Source organism: Nerophis lumbriciformis, linkage group LG21 (assembly GCF_033978685.3).
Source record: "Nerophis lumbriciformis linkage group LG21, RoL_Nlum_v2.1, whole genome shotgun sequence".
In the NCBI taxonomy this organism is placed as follows: domain Eukaryota; kingdom Metazoa; phylum Chordata; class Actinopteri; order Syngnathiformes; family Syngnathidae; genus Nerophis; species Nerophis lumbriciformis.
Window position 1 is genome coordinate 13011236 of NC_084568.2, and position 16950 is coordinate 13028185.

The window sequence follows — 16950 nt, forward strand, 5'->3', positions numbered from 1 at the left end:
AGCTCACGCGGTGTGCGTGCGCGTGTGTAACGCAGGCTGCGACAGCGAGCCTCAGTGCTCCGTGGCCGATCTGACGGACGCCGACTTGCCGGGTTTCTACAGCTGCATCCTGTTTGCCAACACCCAGGTGTGCGGCGCCGACGACACACCCCTGAGACGCCCCTGCCGCTTCCTACTGGACAGGAGGCCCAAAATCACCTACAGCAAGACAGGTAACGTACACTAACACTCCACTTTTAACATTTAAGTCAAGCAACAACAAATGTTTACACGTGTGTGTGTGTGTATGTGTGTGTGTGTGTGTGTGTGTGTGTGTGTGTAGTGGATCTTTCGGGACCAGTGAAGAGTTTCTACCAGAGAGTTTCCTTTCAAAAAATGGTCTCTTACTCAGTCCGCAGTCGAGTAAGCCTGAAGGAAAACATGCTGCTGACTGAAGGGTAACACACACACACGTGACGCACACACACACACACACACACACACACACACACACACACACATCTGACACACACATGTGACACAATATGTGTTTTCAGGTTTAAGGCATGTGAGCGACGTTGTGATGAGGACACCTGTTGCCGAGGTTTCGGTTTCATCAGAGATGGTAAACACACAAAATCCGACGTCATATGACACGCCAATCAATTTTGTGTGTGTGTGTGTGTGTGCGTGTGCGTGTATAGGGGCCACAGGTGTTGTGTGCATGTCTCTAATCAGCCTCGGAATTCAAACGTGCAGTGAAGACCATCAGACCGATTGGGGGACACAAGACTGTAGACCATCTGAAGTCAAGACCACACCGAAACCCTTTGGCTGGTACCAGAAACCAGGTAGCACGCAAACACGTGCACGCACGCACACACACACACACACACACACACACACACACACACACACACACACACACACACACACACACACACACACACACACACACACACACACACACACACACACACACACACACACACACACAAAATGTGTATAAAACTGGCGTGGTTGTGTTTTCAGTGAATCAGTGGACGTTGTCTCCAGCGTTGTGTCCTGCGTTTCGTCTGCCAACTTTCCCAAGCGGTAAGTAGCACGCTCGCTAGCATCACAGTTAAAGTAACTTTACAGTCAAGATGTAAATCTTTTAAACATTTAACCCAGAATTATCATAAAAGGTAAACAGCAATGAACAATACAATACAATTATAAACTAAAACCAAACTGTCAACATAGATCAACGTAACCAAAATACGGCAATACTGACAAAACACACTAAAATATACAAAATCGTCTCTTAGCACTCATATTAACTAATATTGCTGATTGCTAACTTTCAGCTCTTTCAAAATGGTTCAATGAAACTATGAAAAAGTGACAGTAAAAAGGAATTCACTTACCTGCACGATGCCTTTACCTGCTATACTCCGCTAGTTAGAAGGCAGCAGCTAACAGCTCCTCAGACTGGAGGTGTGCTGCTAACGTTAGCATGCACCCGTATCAAAATACATTGCTCGTTGGGAGTCCAAGATGACCGCGTTATGATTTAACTTTTACAAAAAAAGTGTCGTCTTTTTTCAACGCCATGCAACTTACAAGCAATCTTCAGTGATGACCGTGCGCGACTGCTCTCTTCTCTTCTGGCATCAAACGGAATGTTGTTAACTACAGTAAAGGTCTGATTTACTAAGATCCAAATACCATGCACTAACCAGAGTGTGCAATCTATAAAAAAATAGCGTGTACTATTAGTAGGCGTGTTGCGTGTGATTTACTAAGACTGTATGTACAATTGAAAAACGGTGCAGACCGCCTTACATAAATGAGGATTTTGCTTGTACTACACGGGGCATCACCACGGCACATTCATGTTATCATGCACCTGTGGCGAGTTGCTATGTTTTCAAACATGCAGGAGACATCTACCACTTTTTGTGGGCATTTTACACTCAGTCGTGCAGTGCATCGGCATTGACACCGCCGTTTTTTCCCCCTTTTTTTACCGCTGAGGCTGCACTTTCTCCGCTCAATACGCAAACATGCATACTTCAAGAATATATATATTCTATATGAAATAAATGAACGTCATTAAAAATAAAATACTAAAAGGACACCAAAACACATCAATTTAATTTGTTTTAATCAGCCCGTTAAAGGGGAACTTTTTGGGGATTTTGCCTATCGTTCACAATTATTACGAGAGACATGACGATGGATGATATTTTTTTAATGCATTCTACATATTAAACAAATCAAAAGTCTGCTTACAATGGAGCCTATGTGAGTCACTCAATTTTGCTTATAAAGCCCTTTAAAAATATCCAAACACCTTCATTGCGGTTTTATATACATGAGGTAAGTATATATGGACTATAGTAACGGGCACATGTATAATAACAGTTATCATTTTGATCATTTTACGCCTACACGGCGCATTAATTTAATAATAAAACATAACTTACTGTACAAGGTCTGCGGTCTATAGGATGCGGACTGCTAGGATGTTCATATATTCCCATTTAGACGAAGAATGACTCATAATCACCACCTGTACAACTTGGGTGTCCCACCTGAAGACTAAGCTAAACATTTTACCAACCATCACAACTTGTATCCTGATTTAATGGCCCAATTCCTAAACTGAATTTAACCTTCAGTAGGACTTCGCACACAATAGTCAATAGTTACAAAACTGAAAAGTACAATAGTCTTATGAATAACATAAAAACATTCTTCTCAAACTAGTTGCTAGCTGCATCATGCCTCAAATTGTCTGTATTCTCCACTAATGTAGACCGAGAAACTTAACAGCACCGCCCACACTTTAGACCAGGGGTGTCAAACGTACGGACCGAGGGCCGGATCAGGCCCGCGAAACAGGTTTTATCCGGCCCACGGGATGAGTTTGCTAAGTATAAAAATTAACCTGAACTTTTTGAATGAAAGAAACAGCTGTTCTAAATGTGTCCACTGGATGTCGCAATAGCAATTCTTTGTATCTTTGTAGATCAGGCCTGGGCAATTATTTTGACTCAGGGGGCCAAATTTCGAGAAATAAATGTGTTTGGGGGCCGATATATCTATTTTTGCGAACACTAATACAAAAACTCACAATAATGTCCGATTGAAAGCTAAAAACGGAATGGAATTTAATTTTTTTTTACTGAATGAGACACCCAGAATGTACATGAAAATAAAGAATGTTACAATATGAACTATGGAGGATAAAACACTGAATATTGACAACGTCACACCCCGTCTCCATCCACATATTTTACAATCAAGTGAAACGCAACAAAAATGCAACAAACAAAGCAAAATATGAACACTCTGTGGAAACGCTCCCCACCCACACTGCTTGGTGCCTCATCTGAGCTGCTGTGACTTAGATTACCATAGTAACTAGTATATTACCATAGTAACTAGTGTATTACCATAGTAACTAATTAGATAACCATAGTAACTAGTATATCATGCAAAAGATTCCAACCATTGAAATACTTTGTATAGTTCAAGATTTACGGTCATTTGAAAACATCACTGCACATCATAATGGCAGCTACACTTTCCATCTTAAAGATCTAAAAAACTATTTGGGAATGTCTGGCGGGCCAGAATGAAAAGGTTAATGGGCCTTAATTTGCCCAGATCTGCTGTAGATGATGCTACATATGTACAAAATAAACCACATTATGTTAGTACATCAGTCAAGGAAAATGATCAAACTACATAAACAACATACTGTAATTTGATTTTGATAACTTTTTTATCTTGATAGATTGAAAATGAACACCAATGGGTTGATTGATGAACATTATCACATAATTTATTTAGAAAATATAAATAACGACAAATAAAGATATAATACTATTAACTGCATCATGTAAGTGTAGAAAAATCAACAACATTATGATTTGTACAATTTCAGCATGTGCTTGTTCTATTTTTAAACAAAGAAAACAATCTGAAGTTGTCTTTATTTTTAAGTTATCGTGCCGTGATTTTACCAGTCCGGCCCACTTGGAAGTAGATTTTTTTGCCATGAGGCCCCAGATCTAAAATGAGTTTGCTTTAGACATAGTAACGTTTTGTGTCTTCAAGTTATGTTTTAAGGGAACTTTTACATTATATTAATTTTACTGTGTGCTCTTGCAAGTCCACATTGACGTAAATAACGTCAGCTTACATATTCGTTTTCATCAGCGTTTAAACAGAACTACACAGCTAATTTGGACAGAACACTTTTAAGTAGGAAACACACACAGCTTTAACTTACAGTTGTGTCGATGTCACGATCGATGGCGAGCCTGCTGGAGACATCATAAAACATAAAGTGTATAAAAAAAAGTGTCCTAATGACTTTATTCCAGGTGTTCACATAATATGAAACACGTTCACTTTTAGTTTTGGCGTTCATCTTGAACTTCCTTATCTCAGAAAGAAAAGCATCTGATTGGCCCACCGTCCTCGCTAACTCCACCCTCTGTCTGATTGTACGCTATTCAAGAACTGTGATTGGATATATTCCGAATTTGTCCCGCCCATTTAAGTGACGATATTAAATATGATTGGATGTTGTGTCTGACAACTTTCAGTCTCGCTTTTAATTCGTCAACTCTGGTTTAGTGAGGGGAGGGGTGTGCGCGCGCACCAGCGGAACCTGACAGGTGATGGACAGAAAATAGGGAAGATGACGTCATACGAGTCCCCTTTTCAGTGGATTTCTCCGCTAATGCGGTTAATTTTGTCAACTTTTGTGGGTATAATGAAAAATTTACTTTCTCAACTTCAAACATTTTGATATGAGGGGGAAGGGCATTTATTTGAAGGCATAATTTGTGTGCTTCTGAACATGGCAGACATATCTAATTCAAGTTATTAACAATTAGAGAATGAACAGGAATACTTTGTTTCAATGTATTGCATCAAATGAAAAAAATGCAGTTTTTTCCTCGCCATGTGCTTCGCTTTGGGACAGCTTGAAAGGTGACTAAACAGAACGTTGCCACAGGTTGGCCCATACTTTGTTCTGGCATGCTGAGTTCTACTGAGGTCTACTGTGTTCTACTATGTCCTACCAAGTTCTAAAATCTACTGAGTTCTACTAAGTTCTAAGCTGCACTGAGGTCTACCAAGTTCCGCTGAGTTATTGTCAGTTCTACAGAGTTGTACTCTGTCCTACCAAGTTCTAAAATCTACTGGGATCTACTAAGTTCTACTGAGTTTTACTAGGTTTCACTGATTTCTAATAAGTTCTAAGCCTTGCTGAGTTCTACTAAGTTTGACAAAGTACCAAGCTCCACTGAGTTCTACTAAGTTCAAGTAAGGTCTACTACGTTCTAAGTTCTACTACGTTTTGCAGAGTTCTACTAAGTTAAAGTTAAAGTACCAATGATGGTGTCACACACACAGTTGTAGTGAGTTCTACTATGTTCTAAGTTATACTGAGTTCCACTGAGTTTTACTGAGTTCTACAGAGCTCTACTACGTCATACCAAGTTTTAAAATCTGCTCGGTTCTACTAAGTTCTACTGAATTCTACTAAGTTTTGCTGAGTTCTACTCAGTCCTAAGTTCTACTGAGTTTTACTGAGTTCTACTCTAGTCTACGAGTTCTACTAAGTTGAACTGAGTACTTGTAAGTACTACAACGCCCTACCAAGTTCTAAAATCTGCTGGGTTCTACTAAGTTCTACCGAGTTTTACCAGGTTTTACTGATTTCTACAAAGTCCTAAGTCTTGCTGAGTTCTACTAAGTTTGACTGAGTTCCAAGCTACTAAGTGCTAGTAACTTCTACTACGTTGTAAGTTCTACTGAGTTCTACTAGGTTTTGCTGAGTTCTACTAAGGTCTACTAAGTTCTCCTGAGTTCTAATAAGGTCTACTATGTTCTAAGTTCTACTGAGTTCTACTACGTTTTGCTAAATTCTATTAAGTTCTAAGTTTCACTGAGTCTTACTGAGTTCTACTAAGGTCTACTGAGTTGTACTAAATACTAAACCCTGCTACGTTTTACTAAGTTTTAAGTTCTACGGAGTTCTACTACGTTTTACTGAGTTCTACTAAGTTCTACTGCGTTCTAGTAAGTTCTACTATGTACTAAGTTCTACTGAGTTTTACTGAGTTCTACTAAGGTCTACGGAGTTCTACTAAGTTTTCAGTTCTACAGAGGTCTAGGTTTTACTGAGTTCTACTTAGGTCTACTGGGTTCTACTAAGTTTTAAGTTCTACAGAGTTCTAGGTATTACTGCGTTCAACTGAGTTCTACTTTAAAATACCTCAGGGAACTTTACTGTCAAGATATATATTTTCAAATCTTTCTTAAAAATGTTTGTTATACATTTTTTACTGTGTTCTACTAAGTTTTTCTGAGTTCTACTAAATACTAAATTCTGCTGAATTCTACTAGGTTCTACTGAGTTTTAGGTTCTATTGAGTTCTACTGAGTTTTACTGAGTTCTGTGTTCTACTGAGTTCTACTACGTTTTTCTGAGATTTACTAAACCCTAAACCCTGCCACGTTCTACTAAGTTTTAAGTTCTACTGAGTTCTAAGTTCTGCTGATGTGTTTCAGTGTCCATGGACCAGTGGAGTCTCCTTGCTGACTCAGCAGTTCTGCTCGACGCGTCGCTTTCTTCCTATGAGGTTATCCACATCAGCCGCGACATCGCCACAGACCCGATCCAGACCAGAGACTGGTGTCTCCATGGTAACATACATGTCACATGACATGACATCATTGCTTCCATATGATCGTGTCGACGGCTTCCTGTTTCAGCCTGCCAGGAGGCGGAGTCCTGCACCGCTGTGTCCGTCGCCGAGGAGGAGTCCGCCACTCGCTGCGTCCTCTATCCCGATACAACAGTGTGCGGGTTAAGCTCCGCCCCTGACTCAGCAAGCCTCGCCGCCTCCTGCCGTCTGGTGATCAGAGAGCCCGCCCCCGAGGTGTACTTGAGGAAAGGTGAGCCAATCCCAAGTCTCGGCATCTCAGCCGACGGGGCTCACCTGGTGGTTTCCTCCCCAGCGTCGTCGACCCCACTTACCACCGTGGCCATCCCGGGTCACGGCACCCTGCAGGGTGTCGCCGTGGAAACGTCGCTTGGGCCACACAGGAAGACGGTGGTTCAGTTCCTCGGAGTCCCGTACGCCAGTCCGCCAATTGGAGCGCTACGCTTTAAAGATGCGCAGCCACCTGATTGGACGGGAACCTGGGACGCCACCAAATTGCGGTAAGCGGGCGGATGGCCGACCAGCTGGGGGCGGAGCTTTCTATTGACAGGGAAGATCTGTGCGTGTTCTTCAGGTCCCCCTGCGTCCAACCAGGTGTCCTGGACACCAGCGAGGACTGTCTCTTCCTCAACATCTTCCGCCCTGTTGCTATGGTGATGTCACAGCATACACACACACACATTTTAGAGGAATAACATTGGTGTGTGTGTGCGTGTGTTTCAGAGGGGTCGTGTCCCGGTGCTCCTGTTCTTCTTCAACCCCTCGACCAATCAGACTGGAGGAATCTTGGATGGCTCCACCCTGGCTGCTGCAGGGAATATCATTGTGGTAACAGCCAGCTACAGAACAGCTGCACTTGGATTCCTGAGCACAGGTAGACACACACACACACACTCACACACACCCACACACCAGTAACGTACTCAGTGACGCACATGTGACCTCAGGTTCATCGGGTCTCCGTGGCAACTACGGTCTGTCCGACCAAGAGGCGGTGCTTGACTGGGTTAACGCTCACATTCATTTGGTGGGCGGAGACAATAGCAGCGTGACTGTGGGGGCAGAGCGTGGAGGCGCCGACATCATCAGCCATCACCTGCTGTCGTCGACGTGTCTCTTTCAGCGAATGCTGCTCATGGTGGGTTAGGTTTTGGTTAGGGTTAGGTTGGTCTATGTTTAGGTTATGGGTGGGTATGTTGGGTTAGGGTTAGGCTAGAGTTGGGTTAGGGTTAGGATTTGGTTAGGCGGTTATGGGTTGGATTATGATTAGGTTAGGGTTGAGTGAGTTATGTTTAGGTTATGATTATGATACTTTTAGGTTAGAATTTGGTTAGTGTTTAGGTAAGGTTTGGTTTCAGGGTTAGGTTAGGTTAGGTTAGGGTTAAGTTTGGATCAGGTTTAGGTTTAGGGCTTGGTTAGATGGTTATGTATAAGTCATTATTACTTTAGGTTTAGGTTTGAATCCATTTAGGGTGTAGGTAAGGTTTGGTTTAGGGTTAGGTTAGGATTTGGGGTGAGTTTTTCCTTGCTCTTATGTGGGCTCTGTACCGAGGATGTCGTTGTGGCTTGTGCAGCCCTTTGAGACACTTGTGATTTAGGGCTATATAAATAAACATTGATTGATTGATTGATTGATTGATTGATTGATTTGGTTTGGCGGTTATGGGTTGGATCATGATTAGGTTAGGATTTAGTTTGGGTTAGGTTTAGGGCTTGGTTAGACGGTTATGTCTAGGTCATGATTGTTAGGTTTAGGTTTGAATACAGTTAAAGTGTAGGTAAGGTTTGGTTTAGGGTTAGGTTAGGATTTAGTTAGGCGGTTATGGGTTGGATTATGATTAGGTTAGGGTTGACTTTGGGGTTTGTTTAAGTTATGATTATGTTAACTTTAGGTTAGAATTTGGTTAGGGTTTAGGTAAGGTTTGGTTTAGGGTTAGGTTAGGATTTAGTTAGGCGGTTATGGGTTGGATTATTATTAGGTTAGGGTTGAGTTTGGGTTAGTTTTAGGTTATAAATATGTTAGGTTTAGGTTAGAATTTGGTTAGGGTTTAGGTAAAGTTTGGTTTGGTTTAGGGTAAGGTTAGGATTTGGTTAGGTTTAGGGTTTGTTCAGGTGGTTATGGGTTGGATTATGATTAGGTTAGGGTTGACTTTGGGTAATGTTTAGGTTATGATTATGTTAACTTCAGATTAGAATTTGGTTAGGGTTTAGGTAAGGTTTGGTTTCAGGGTTAGGTTAGGCTTTGGTTAAGCGGTTATGAGTTACATCATGATTAGGTTAGGATTTAGTTTGGGTTAGGTTTAGGGCTTGGTTAGACCGTTATGTCTAGGTCATGATTATGTTAGGTTTAGGTTTGAATACAGTTAGGGTGTAGGTAAGGTTTGGTTTAGGGTTAGGTTAGGATTTGGTTAGGAGGTTATGGGTTAGATTATGATTAGGTTAGAGTTGAGTATGGGTTAGTTTGAAGTTATAAACATGTTAGATTTAGGTTAGAATTTGGTTATGGTTTAGGTAAGGTTTGGTTTAGGGTTAGGTTAGAACTTGGTTAGGGTTTGTTCAGGTTGTTATGGGTTAGATTATTATTAGGTTAGGGTTGAGTGTGTTTTATGTCAAGGTTATGATTAGGTTAGGTTTAGGTTTGAATTCGTTTAAGGTTTAGGTTAGGTTTGGTTTAGGGTTAGGTTACAATTTGATTTGGTGGGTATCAGTTCTACTTAGTTTATAACAAGATTAAGTTTAGGTTCGGGTTAGTTTTGCGGTTAATGTCACATGACAACGTTTGTGCAGGGCGGGTCGATCTTTTCTCCATCATTTGTCCAAACGCCGTCCGCCGCCAGACAGCAGGCGCTCCGTCTGGCCAAAGAGGTGAACTGCGTGACCTCTGACCTCACCGGCAGCGATGGCGGAATGGTGGCGTGTCTCAGAGAAACCCCTGTGCACGTGCTCAACGCCGCCCAGACAAAGGTAGACGCACGCCACACCTTGAGCGGTCGCCTGCGTTTGCGTTCTTCACGCAGCTTCTCGTGTTGCAGCTGCTGGCCACCGGCGGACCCTTCCGGTCTTGGTCGCCGACCCGTCACACCGCTCCCCCGCCGTCTCTCCACAGAGTGGACCTGCTGCTTGGGACATCGGAACATGACGGCCTGATCAGCCGAGTGCAAAGGATAAAGGTGTGAGGTCACCGGCATGAGAGCGTGGAAGTTTGCAACTTTTGTCATTTGGTTTTTCAACCGTGCGAGCACAGGACTTTGAGGCGCTGCAGGGTCGCGCTGACGGGAAAACGCTGTTCTACGAGGCGCTGAGCCGCTCGCTGGGCGGAGCCAAGGAGAACGAGCTGCTGAAAGGGGCGGCGGCCTGGTTCTATTCGCTCGACCACAGCTCCGCCCCTGCCGGCTACAACCTGTTCTCCCGAGCGCTGGACAACGCCACAAGGTCCGAGGTTAAATGTTGTCGTTATTTTGGCGTGGCGCTGACTTGTGTGTCCCGCAGAGACCTCTTCATCGTCTGTCCCACGCTGCGCATGGCGAGACACTTCGCCAACAGCAACGCCAACGTCTTCCTGTATCATCAGCCCGCCGCCGGCCCGTGCACCAGGTGCCCGCCGCTTCCTGTCCTATGCTGCGGTCGCTTCCTGACCTGACGTTTCACTTCCTGCTCGCAGGGCCAATGCTCATGTCCCGTTGGACGTTCAGTTGGTGTTCGGGGCTCTTCACCGGCCAATCAACCGGCAGCGCTTCACCCTGGTCGAGCGCCGCCTCTCGCTGGCCGCCATCAGCTACGTGTCCAGCTTCGTCAAAACCGGGTGAGGCCACGCAGGCATAGCAACCGTAACCAGGTGGCAAAATCTCATGACCTTTTGGCTCGCAGGAACCCGAACCCGTCACCGCTTTGGCCGACCTCGGTTCTGCCCCGCTGGCGTCCCGTCGGGTTCTCTGCAGCTCCGCCCGCCTACTTGGAGCTAAGCCCTGCCCTCCGTCAGCGGCGGGGCCTGCGCGAGAGAAGCTGCTCCTTCTGGAACAACCTGGCGGAGCTGCTCACGTCAGGGGCGGAGCCTACTTTGATGCAGGAGCTCCCGTTGGCTGCGCCGCCCAGCCAAGATTCCTACAGCTGAAGCGATGACATCATCATTTTGGGACATTGCAAATCAACACTTTTGTCTTCATTCAATCATCAATAAAACAATCAAACTGCTGACATCGGCATTGTGTGTGTGTGTGTGTGTGTGTGTGTGTGTGTGTGTGTGTGTGTGTGTGTGTGTGTGTGTGTGTGTGTGTGTGACACTGAACACACAAACTGTGTCCACTGTGTAGGATTATATGGTATGCAATACTAATGAATCATATTCGGTACTATACCACCTCTATAAAGTACCGGTCCCCACACGTCGTTATCGTTAACCTAATCTACTATCTTAATTTCATAAACACTACTCAGAAGTGAATGAAGGCCTTACTTAGTTAACAGTCATACATGTCACACTAAAGGTGGCCGTATGAACAACGCCAACACTGTCATAAACATGTGCCATATAGTGAAACCACACTAAATAAAGTTCATTTGATTTGATTTGATAAACAACAATTGGGAGAATATTTGTGCCGCAGCCCAACATAAACACTACAGAACAAATTCCCAGAATTCCCTGCAGCACAAACTCTTCCGGGACACAACAATATAAACACACGCCATTGGTGGATCTACACCTAACATCCACTGTAATGATACTAAGTACAGGAGCGTATCTAGTCGATACTACTATGATGACATCGATATTTTGTAGCATCACAAAATCTTATTTAGTTTTTGTTTTTGTTTTTATATTATGTTTATAAAGTCAGGAAATATGTTCCTGGACACATGAGGACTTTGAATATGACCAATGTATGATCCTGTAACTACTTGGTATCGGATTGATACCCAAATTTGTGGTATCATCCAAAACTAATGTAAAGTATCAAACAACAGAAGAATAAGTGATTATTACATTTTAACAGAAGTGTAGATAGAACATGTTAAAAGAGAAAGTAAGCAGATATTAACAGTAAATGAACAAGTAGATTAATTATTCATTTTCTACCACTTGTCCTTAATAATGTTGACAAAATAATCGAATGATAAATGACACAATATGTTACTGCATATGTCAGCAGTGTCACGTACAGGAGGGTCGCAGGTTGCTGCGAGGTTCGTTCCCCCGGGATGCAAACGGACCACTCCAGACAGGACGTGCAGGTAGGAACATGATTTATTTGCAGAACTCAAACAAGTACCAATAACTGAAAACAAGTCAGAGGAATAATGTGCCGATCGCACTCGAAGCAAACGCTAACACTTAGCATAGGCAAAAAGACAAGGAATACTCACGTAACTGTAGCAAAAGCAAACTAAGAAGCCACGCTGACTGACCGCCAAAGGCAGGCTTAAATAATGCCTCTGATTAGTGCTCGGGGAACAGGTGAGCGTCCCGAACACCAATCAGAGGCAGGTGAAAATAATAAGTAGCCAAGGTAGCTAAACAAACTCAAGGGTGCACAACAACAGGAACTAAGGGAGTCCAAAACTAACAGAAAATAACAAAAACATGATCTGGGCCACGGATCATGACAAGCAGACTAAATTAGGAGCCTTTGTTTGTTTACTTACTACTAAAAGACAAGTTTTCTCGTATGTTCAATATTTTATTTAAGGACAAACTTGCAATAAGAAACATATGTTTAATGTACCCTAAGATTTTTTCTTAAAATAAAGCCAATAATGACACTTTTTGTGGTACCCTTTATCTAGAAAAGTACCAAAATAAATTTTTCTGTACCGGTACCAAAATATTGGTATCGGGACAACACTACCACTGTGTGGCGCTCTGTTATTACTCCTGGCTGCTTGTGGGTGTGGCTCCGCCTGCGTGCAGGTGGCTATAAGAGTGACACACACACACACACACACACTTCATAATGTGGTCTGGGAATGAGCTCGCAATATGGATCACAGGTGAGACTTTTGTGTCATGTGACTCATTCATTCGTTCACTGGACGTTTACCGTGCGTGTTTGTTTGTTCCTTTTCGTCTCCAGCGTTGGCCATCGCCACGATGGCCGTCCCGGCGGAGACGAACACGACCGCCACCATGGCAACCTCTGCGGACCCCGTCATGACCCAACAGTCCACGACACTTCCTGTATCCACGGCAACCAACAGCACCCCCGGTGACTCCACATCCGCCGCCATGACGTCGACCACGGCGTCGACCACGGCGTCGACCACGGCGTCGACCACGGCGTCGACCACGGCGTCGACCACGGCGTCGACCACGGCGTCGACCACGGCGTCGACCACGGCGTCGACCACGGCGTCGACCACGGCGTCGACCACCAAGACTGCGCCGCCGGCGGCGGGCGTTCCCGATTGGGGAATCGCTCTGCTGGTTCTGGCTGCTCTGGTTCTGCTGCTGCTGATCCTGCTGCTCGTTGGACTGGTCACTACTTATATAACGACTTCTATTATCGATTATTGATCAGTGCTGATCACGCTTCTTCTTCCCACCAGCTGTCGTGGTGCTGCTGCTCTAAGGGGCGACATGAGCGCCCTGACGACATCCCCCTCTACACCACACACTCTCGCTTCTGGCACTCCAACGGCGGCGCTTACGTGAGTCCATGCCGAGGCGCATGAGTCAGGGGAACATCGGTACGACCCTCTTCTGTCTTTCAGGAGGACGTGGACAAGCCCGCCAAGATGACCGCCATGTGAGGGTCTGCGAGGGCGCAGGACAAAACTTTTTTTTTTGGTCTTTTTTTTATTCTTGCGGGTTTCCAGTAATTGCAGATCGATCAAAAATGACGATTAATGTGTCGACGGAGGAAGGTGGAGCACCTCGGCCAGGAATGCCGGAGGTCCAAGTCCAAGTGGTTCCTGTGGGGCTCGGCTCGGTGAGTCAGACCACGTCTTTCATCTCCATGGCAACCTGCTCGTCAATCACCTCAGCATAAGGACATGAGAGGATAAATAAAAACAATCATCCAATTGTCAGACTCTGTCATACATTTGTAATCAGATTACACCATACACACACGGATACTGATGTCCCATTGGGAGCAACGCTCACGCCCAAAGGGGGCGACTCGTTAGGTCAGAGGTCAGTGTGGGCGGGGGTGCGTCCACACTCCCGGCCAATCACATATCAATATATATATATACACAAACACAAATATATATATACACATATATACAAAAATGTATATATGTGTATATATTTACATATCTATAAGTATATATGTGCACATGTATATATATACCTATACTATATATGTATGTATGTAAATATGTGTTTGTATATATACATATAAATGTATGTATATGTGTGTGTGTGTCTATATCCATCCATCCATTTTCTACCGCTTATCCCTTTCGGGGTCGCTGGGGGTGCTGGAGCCTATCTCAGCTACAATCGGGCGGAAGGCGGGGTACACCCTGGACAAGTCGCCACCTCATCACAGGGCCAACACAGATAGACAGACAACATTCACACTCACATTCACACACTAAGACCAATTTAGTGTTGCCAATCAACCAATCCCCAGGTGCATGTCTTTGGGGGTGGGAGGAAGCATATATGTATATTATACAGGTAAAAGCCAGTAAATTAGAATATTTTGAAAAACTTGATTTATTTCAGTAATTGCATTCAAAAGGTGTAACTTGTACATTATATTTATTCATTGCACACAGACTGATGCATTCAAATGTTTATTTCATTTAATTTTGATGATTTGAAGTGGCAACAAATGAAAATCCAAAATTCCGTGTGTCACAAAATTAGAATATTACTTAAGGCTAATACAAAAAAGGGATTTTTAGAAATGTTGGCCAACTGAAAAGTATGAAAATGAAAAATATGAGCATGTACAATACTCAATACTTGGTTGGAGCTCCTTTTGCCTCAATTACTGCGTTAATGCGGCGTGGCATGGAGTCGATGAGTTTCTGGCACTGCTCAGGTGTTATGAGAGCCCAGGTTGCTCTGATAGTGGCCTTCAACTCTTCTGCGTTTTTGGGTCTGGCATTCTGCATCTTCCTTTTCACAATACCCCACAGATTTTCTATGGGGCTAAGGTCAGGGGAGTTGGCGGGCCAATTTAGAACAGAAATACCATGGTCCGTAAACCAGGCACGGGTAGATTTTGCGCTGTGTGCAGGCGCCAAGTCCTGTTGGAACTTGAAATCTCCATCTCCATAGAGCAGGTCAGCAGCAGGAAGCATGAAGTGCTCTAAAACTTGCTGGTAGACGGCTGCGTTGACCCTGGATCTCAGGAAACAGAGTGGACCGACACCAGCAGATGACATGGCACCCCAAACCATCACCCAACCATGCAAATCTTGCATTTCCTTTGGAAATCGAGGTCCCAGAGTCTGGAGGAAGACAGGAGAGGCACAGGATCCACGTTGCCTGAAGTCTAGTGTAAAGTTTCCACCATCAGTGATGGTTTGGGGTGCCATGTCATCTGCTGGTGTCGGTCCACTCTGTTTCCTGAGATCCAGGGTCAACGCAGCAGTCTACCAGCAAGTTTTAGAGCACTTCATGCTTCCTGCTGCTGACCTGCTCTATGGAGATGGAGATTTCAAGTTCCAACAGGACTTGGCGCCTGCACACAGCGCAAAATCTACCCGTGCCTGGTTTACGGACCATGGTATTTCTGTTCTAAATTGGCCCGCCAACTCCCCTGACCATTTGTGGATCCCTGAGAACTTTAGTGGGATTTAAAAAAAATTACATTGCTCAAAAGATAATAATGAATTAAAAGTATTGACGTTAAGAATTATTGACCTTTTTAAGGCTCCAACTACTTCACATTAAATATTACTCTTTGAAATTTTTTGGGTGAAATATGTTGAGTATTTTCGTGTTTTTGTCATAAAAAACAGTTTTTTTTTAAGGCATAAAACATAAGCAATACAAAATAAAAGTCTATATCGTGTTGAAAGAAAATAACATCCATCCATCCCATCCATTTTCTACCGCTTATTCCCTTTGGGGTCGCGGGGGGCGCTGGAGCCTAACATATGACTTATTTTTAGCATTTTATTTATGACTGAAACCCTTAAAGGTTTCTGGGACCCTTTATACACACACACACACACACACACACACACACACACACACACACTCATTCATATATATATATATATATATATATATATATATATATATATATATATATATATATATATATATATATATATATATATGTTTTGAAAATAAAAAAATATTAAAATGGCCCTTGCATGCTTTGATTTTTCAGTGTGCGGCCCTCAAGGCAAAACGTTTGGACACGCCTGTACTATAGCTTTAAGGCAGGCCTGGGCAATTATTTTGACTCAGGGGCCCCATTTAGAGAAAAAAATGTGTCTTTAGGAACACTACTACAAAACCTCACAATAATGTCTGATTGAATGCTAAAAACGTTATGACAGACCGCCTTAAAATACGTAATGGAATTTGACATTTTTCTATGAATGATAAAACACTGAATATTGACAAAATATGAATGTTACACCCCCTTTCGATTGACATATTTTACAATCAAGTGAAACGCAACAAAAATGCAACAAACAAGTGCAATATGAACGTGAAGGGTACAAAATAAACCCACCTACAATCTGATATATCTGATATTTGCTGAATTCCCCCCAGGGATCAATAAAGTACTTTATATTCTATTCTATTCTATTCTATTCTATACATCACTAAGCTTTAGAACTTTGTTGTGAAAATCTCCTTCTGCGTCTGTGGAAACACTTCCCGCCCACACTGCTTGGTGCCTCGTCTGAGCTGCTGTGACGTAGATGACCATAGTAACTAATTAGATGACCATAGTAACTAATTACATTACCATAGTAACTAGTATATCATCCATAAGCGCAGATTCCAACCATTGAAATACTTTGTATAGTTGAAGACTTACGGTCATTAGAAAACATGACTGCACATCATAATGGCAGCTACAGTTTCCATCTTAAAGATCTAAAAAAATTATTTGGGAATGTCTGGCGGGCCAGATTGAAAAGCTCAACGGGCTGCATGTGGCCCCCGGGCCTTAATTTGCCCAGATCTGCTTTAAGGTCAGTTTTTGACATCACAGTAATGTAAACTAGTGTAAATATTAACTTTTTCTTTTAGCAAACAGGGTGAACTGAACACACGCTTACCACCCAATTATAAACGTCACGTGTACCAAAC

At 43.3% G+C, this 16950-nt stretch overlaps 2 protein-coding genes and 1 long non-coding RNA gene across 4 annotated transcripts in view; 2 read left to right on the plus strand and 1 right to left on the minus strand.

Annotated features, from left to right (window-relative positions):
• LOC133621112 (uncharacterized) overlaps positions 1–4399 on the minus strand; it is a 24904-nt gene extending 20505 nt beyond the window's left edge. Inside the window, exon 1 of the long non-coding RNA XR_009817607.2 lies at positions 4265–4399. This is a non-coding gene — a long non-coding RNA (uncharacterized lncRNA). The remainder of the gene's footprint in view (positions 1–4264) is intronic.
• tg (thyroglobulin) overlaps positions 1–10910 on the plus strand; it is a 24274-nt gene extending 13364 nt beyond the window's left edge. For both annotated transcript variants that reach the window (XM_061982970.1, XM_061982971.1), the window contains exons 32-48: positions 36–212; positions 323–437; positions 537–604; positions 684–830; positions 1012–1074; positions 6562–6696; positions 6766–6948; positions 7012–7216; positions 7291–7369; positions 7440–7590; positions 7664–7854; positions 9504–9680; positions 9749–9886; positions 9961–10148; positions 10206–10310; positions 10378–10518; positions 10584–10910. In XM_061982970.1, the coding sequence (XP_061838954.1) occupies positions 36–212; positions 323–437; positions 537–604; positions 684–830; positions 1012–1074; positions 6562–6696; positions 6766–6948; positions 7012–7216; positions 7291–7369; positions 7440–7590; positions 7664–7854; positions 9504–9680; positions 9749–9886; positions 9961–10148; positions 10206–10310; positions 10378–10518; positions 10584–10827 (2507 nt within the window). In that variant the 3' untranslated portion in view covers positions 10828–10910. The remainder of the gene's footprint in view (positions 1–35; positions 213–322; positions 438–536; positions 605–683; positions 831–1011; positions 1075–6561; positions 6697–6765; positions 6949–7011; positions 7217–7290; positions 7370–7439; positions 7591–7663; positions 7855–9503; positions 9681–9748; positions 9887–9960; positions 10149–10205; positions 10311–10377; positions 10519–10583) is intronic.
• Positions 10911–12654: 1744 nt separating this feature from the next.
• Positions 12655–13728, plus strand: LOC133621387 (uncharacterized). Its single transcript, XM_061983429.1, has 4 exons — positions 12655–12704; positions 12788–13188; positions 13260–13361; positions 13425–13728. Exons 1-4 carry the CDS (start codon positions 12668–12670, stop codon positions 13461–13463), a joined length of 579 nt encoding a protein of 192 aa, XP_061839413.1. The 5' UTR covers positions 12655–12667; the 3' UTR covers positions 13464–13728.
• The last annotated feature ends 3222 nt before the right edge of the window (positions 13729–16950 follow it).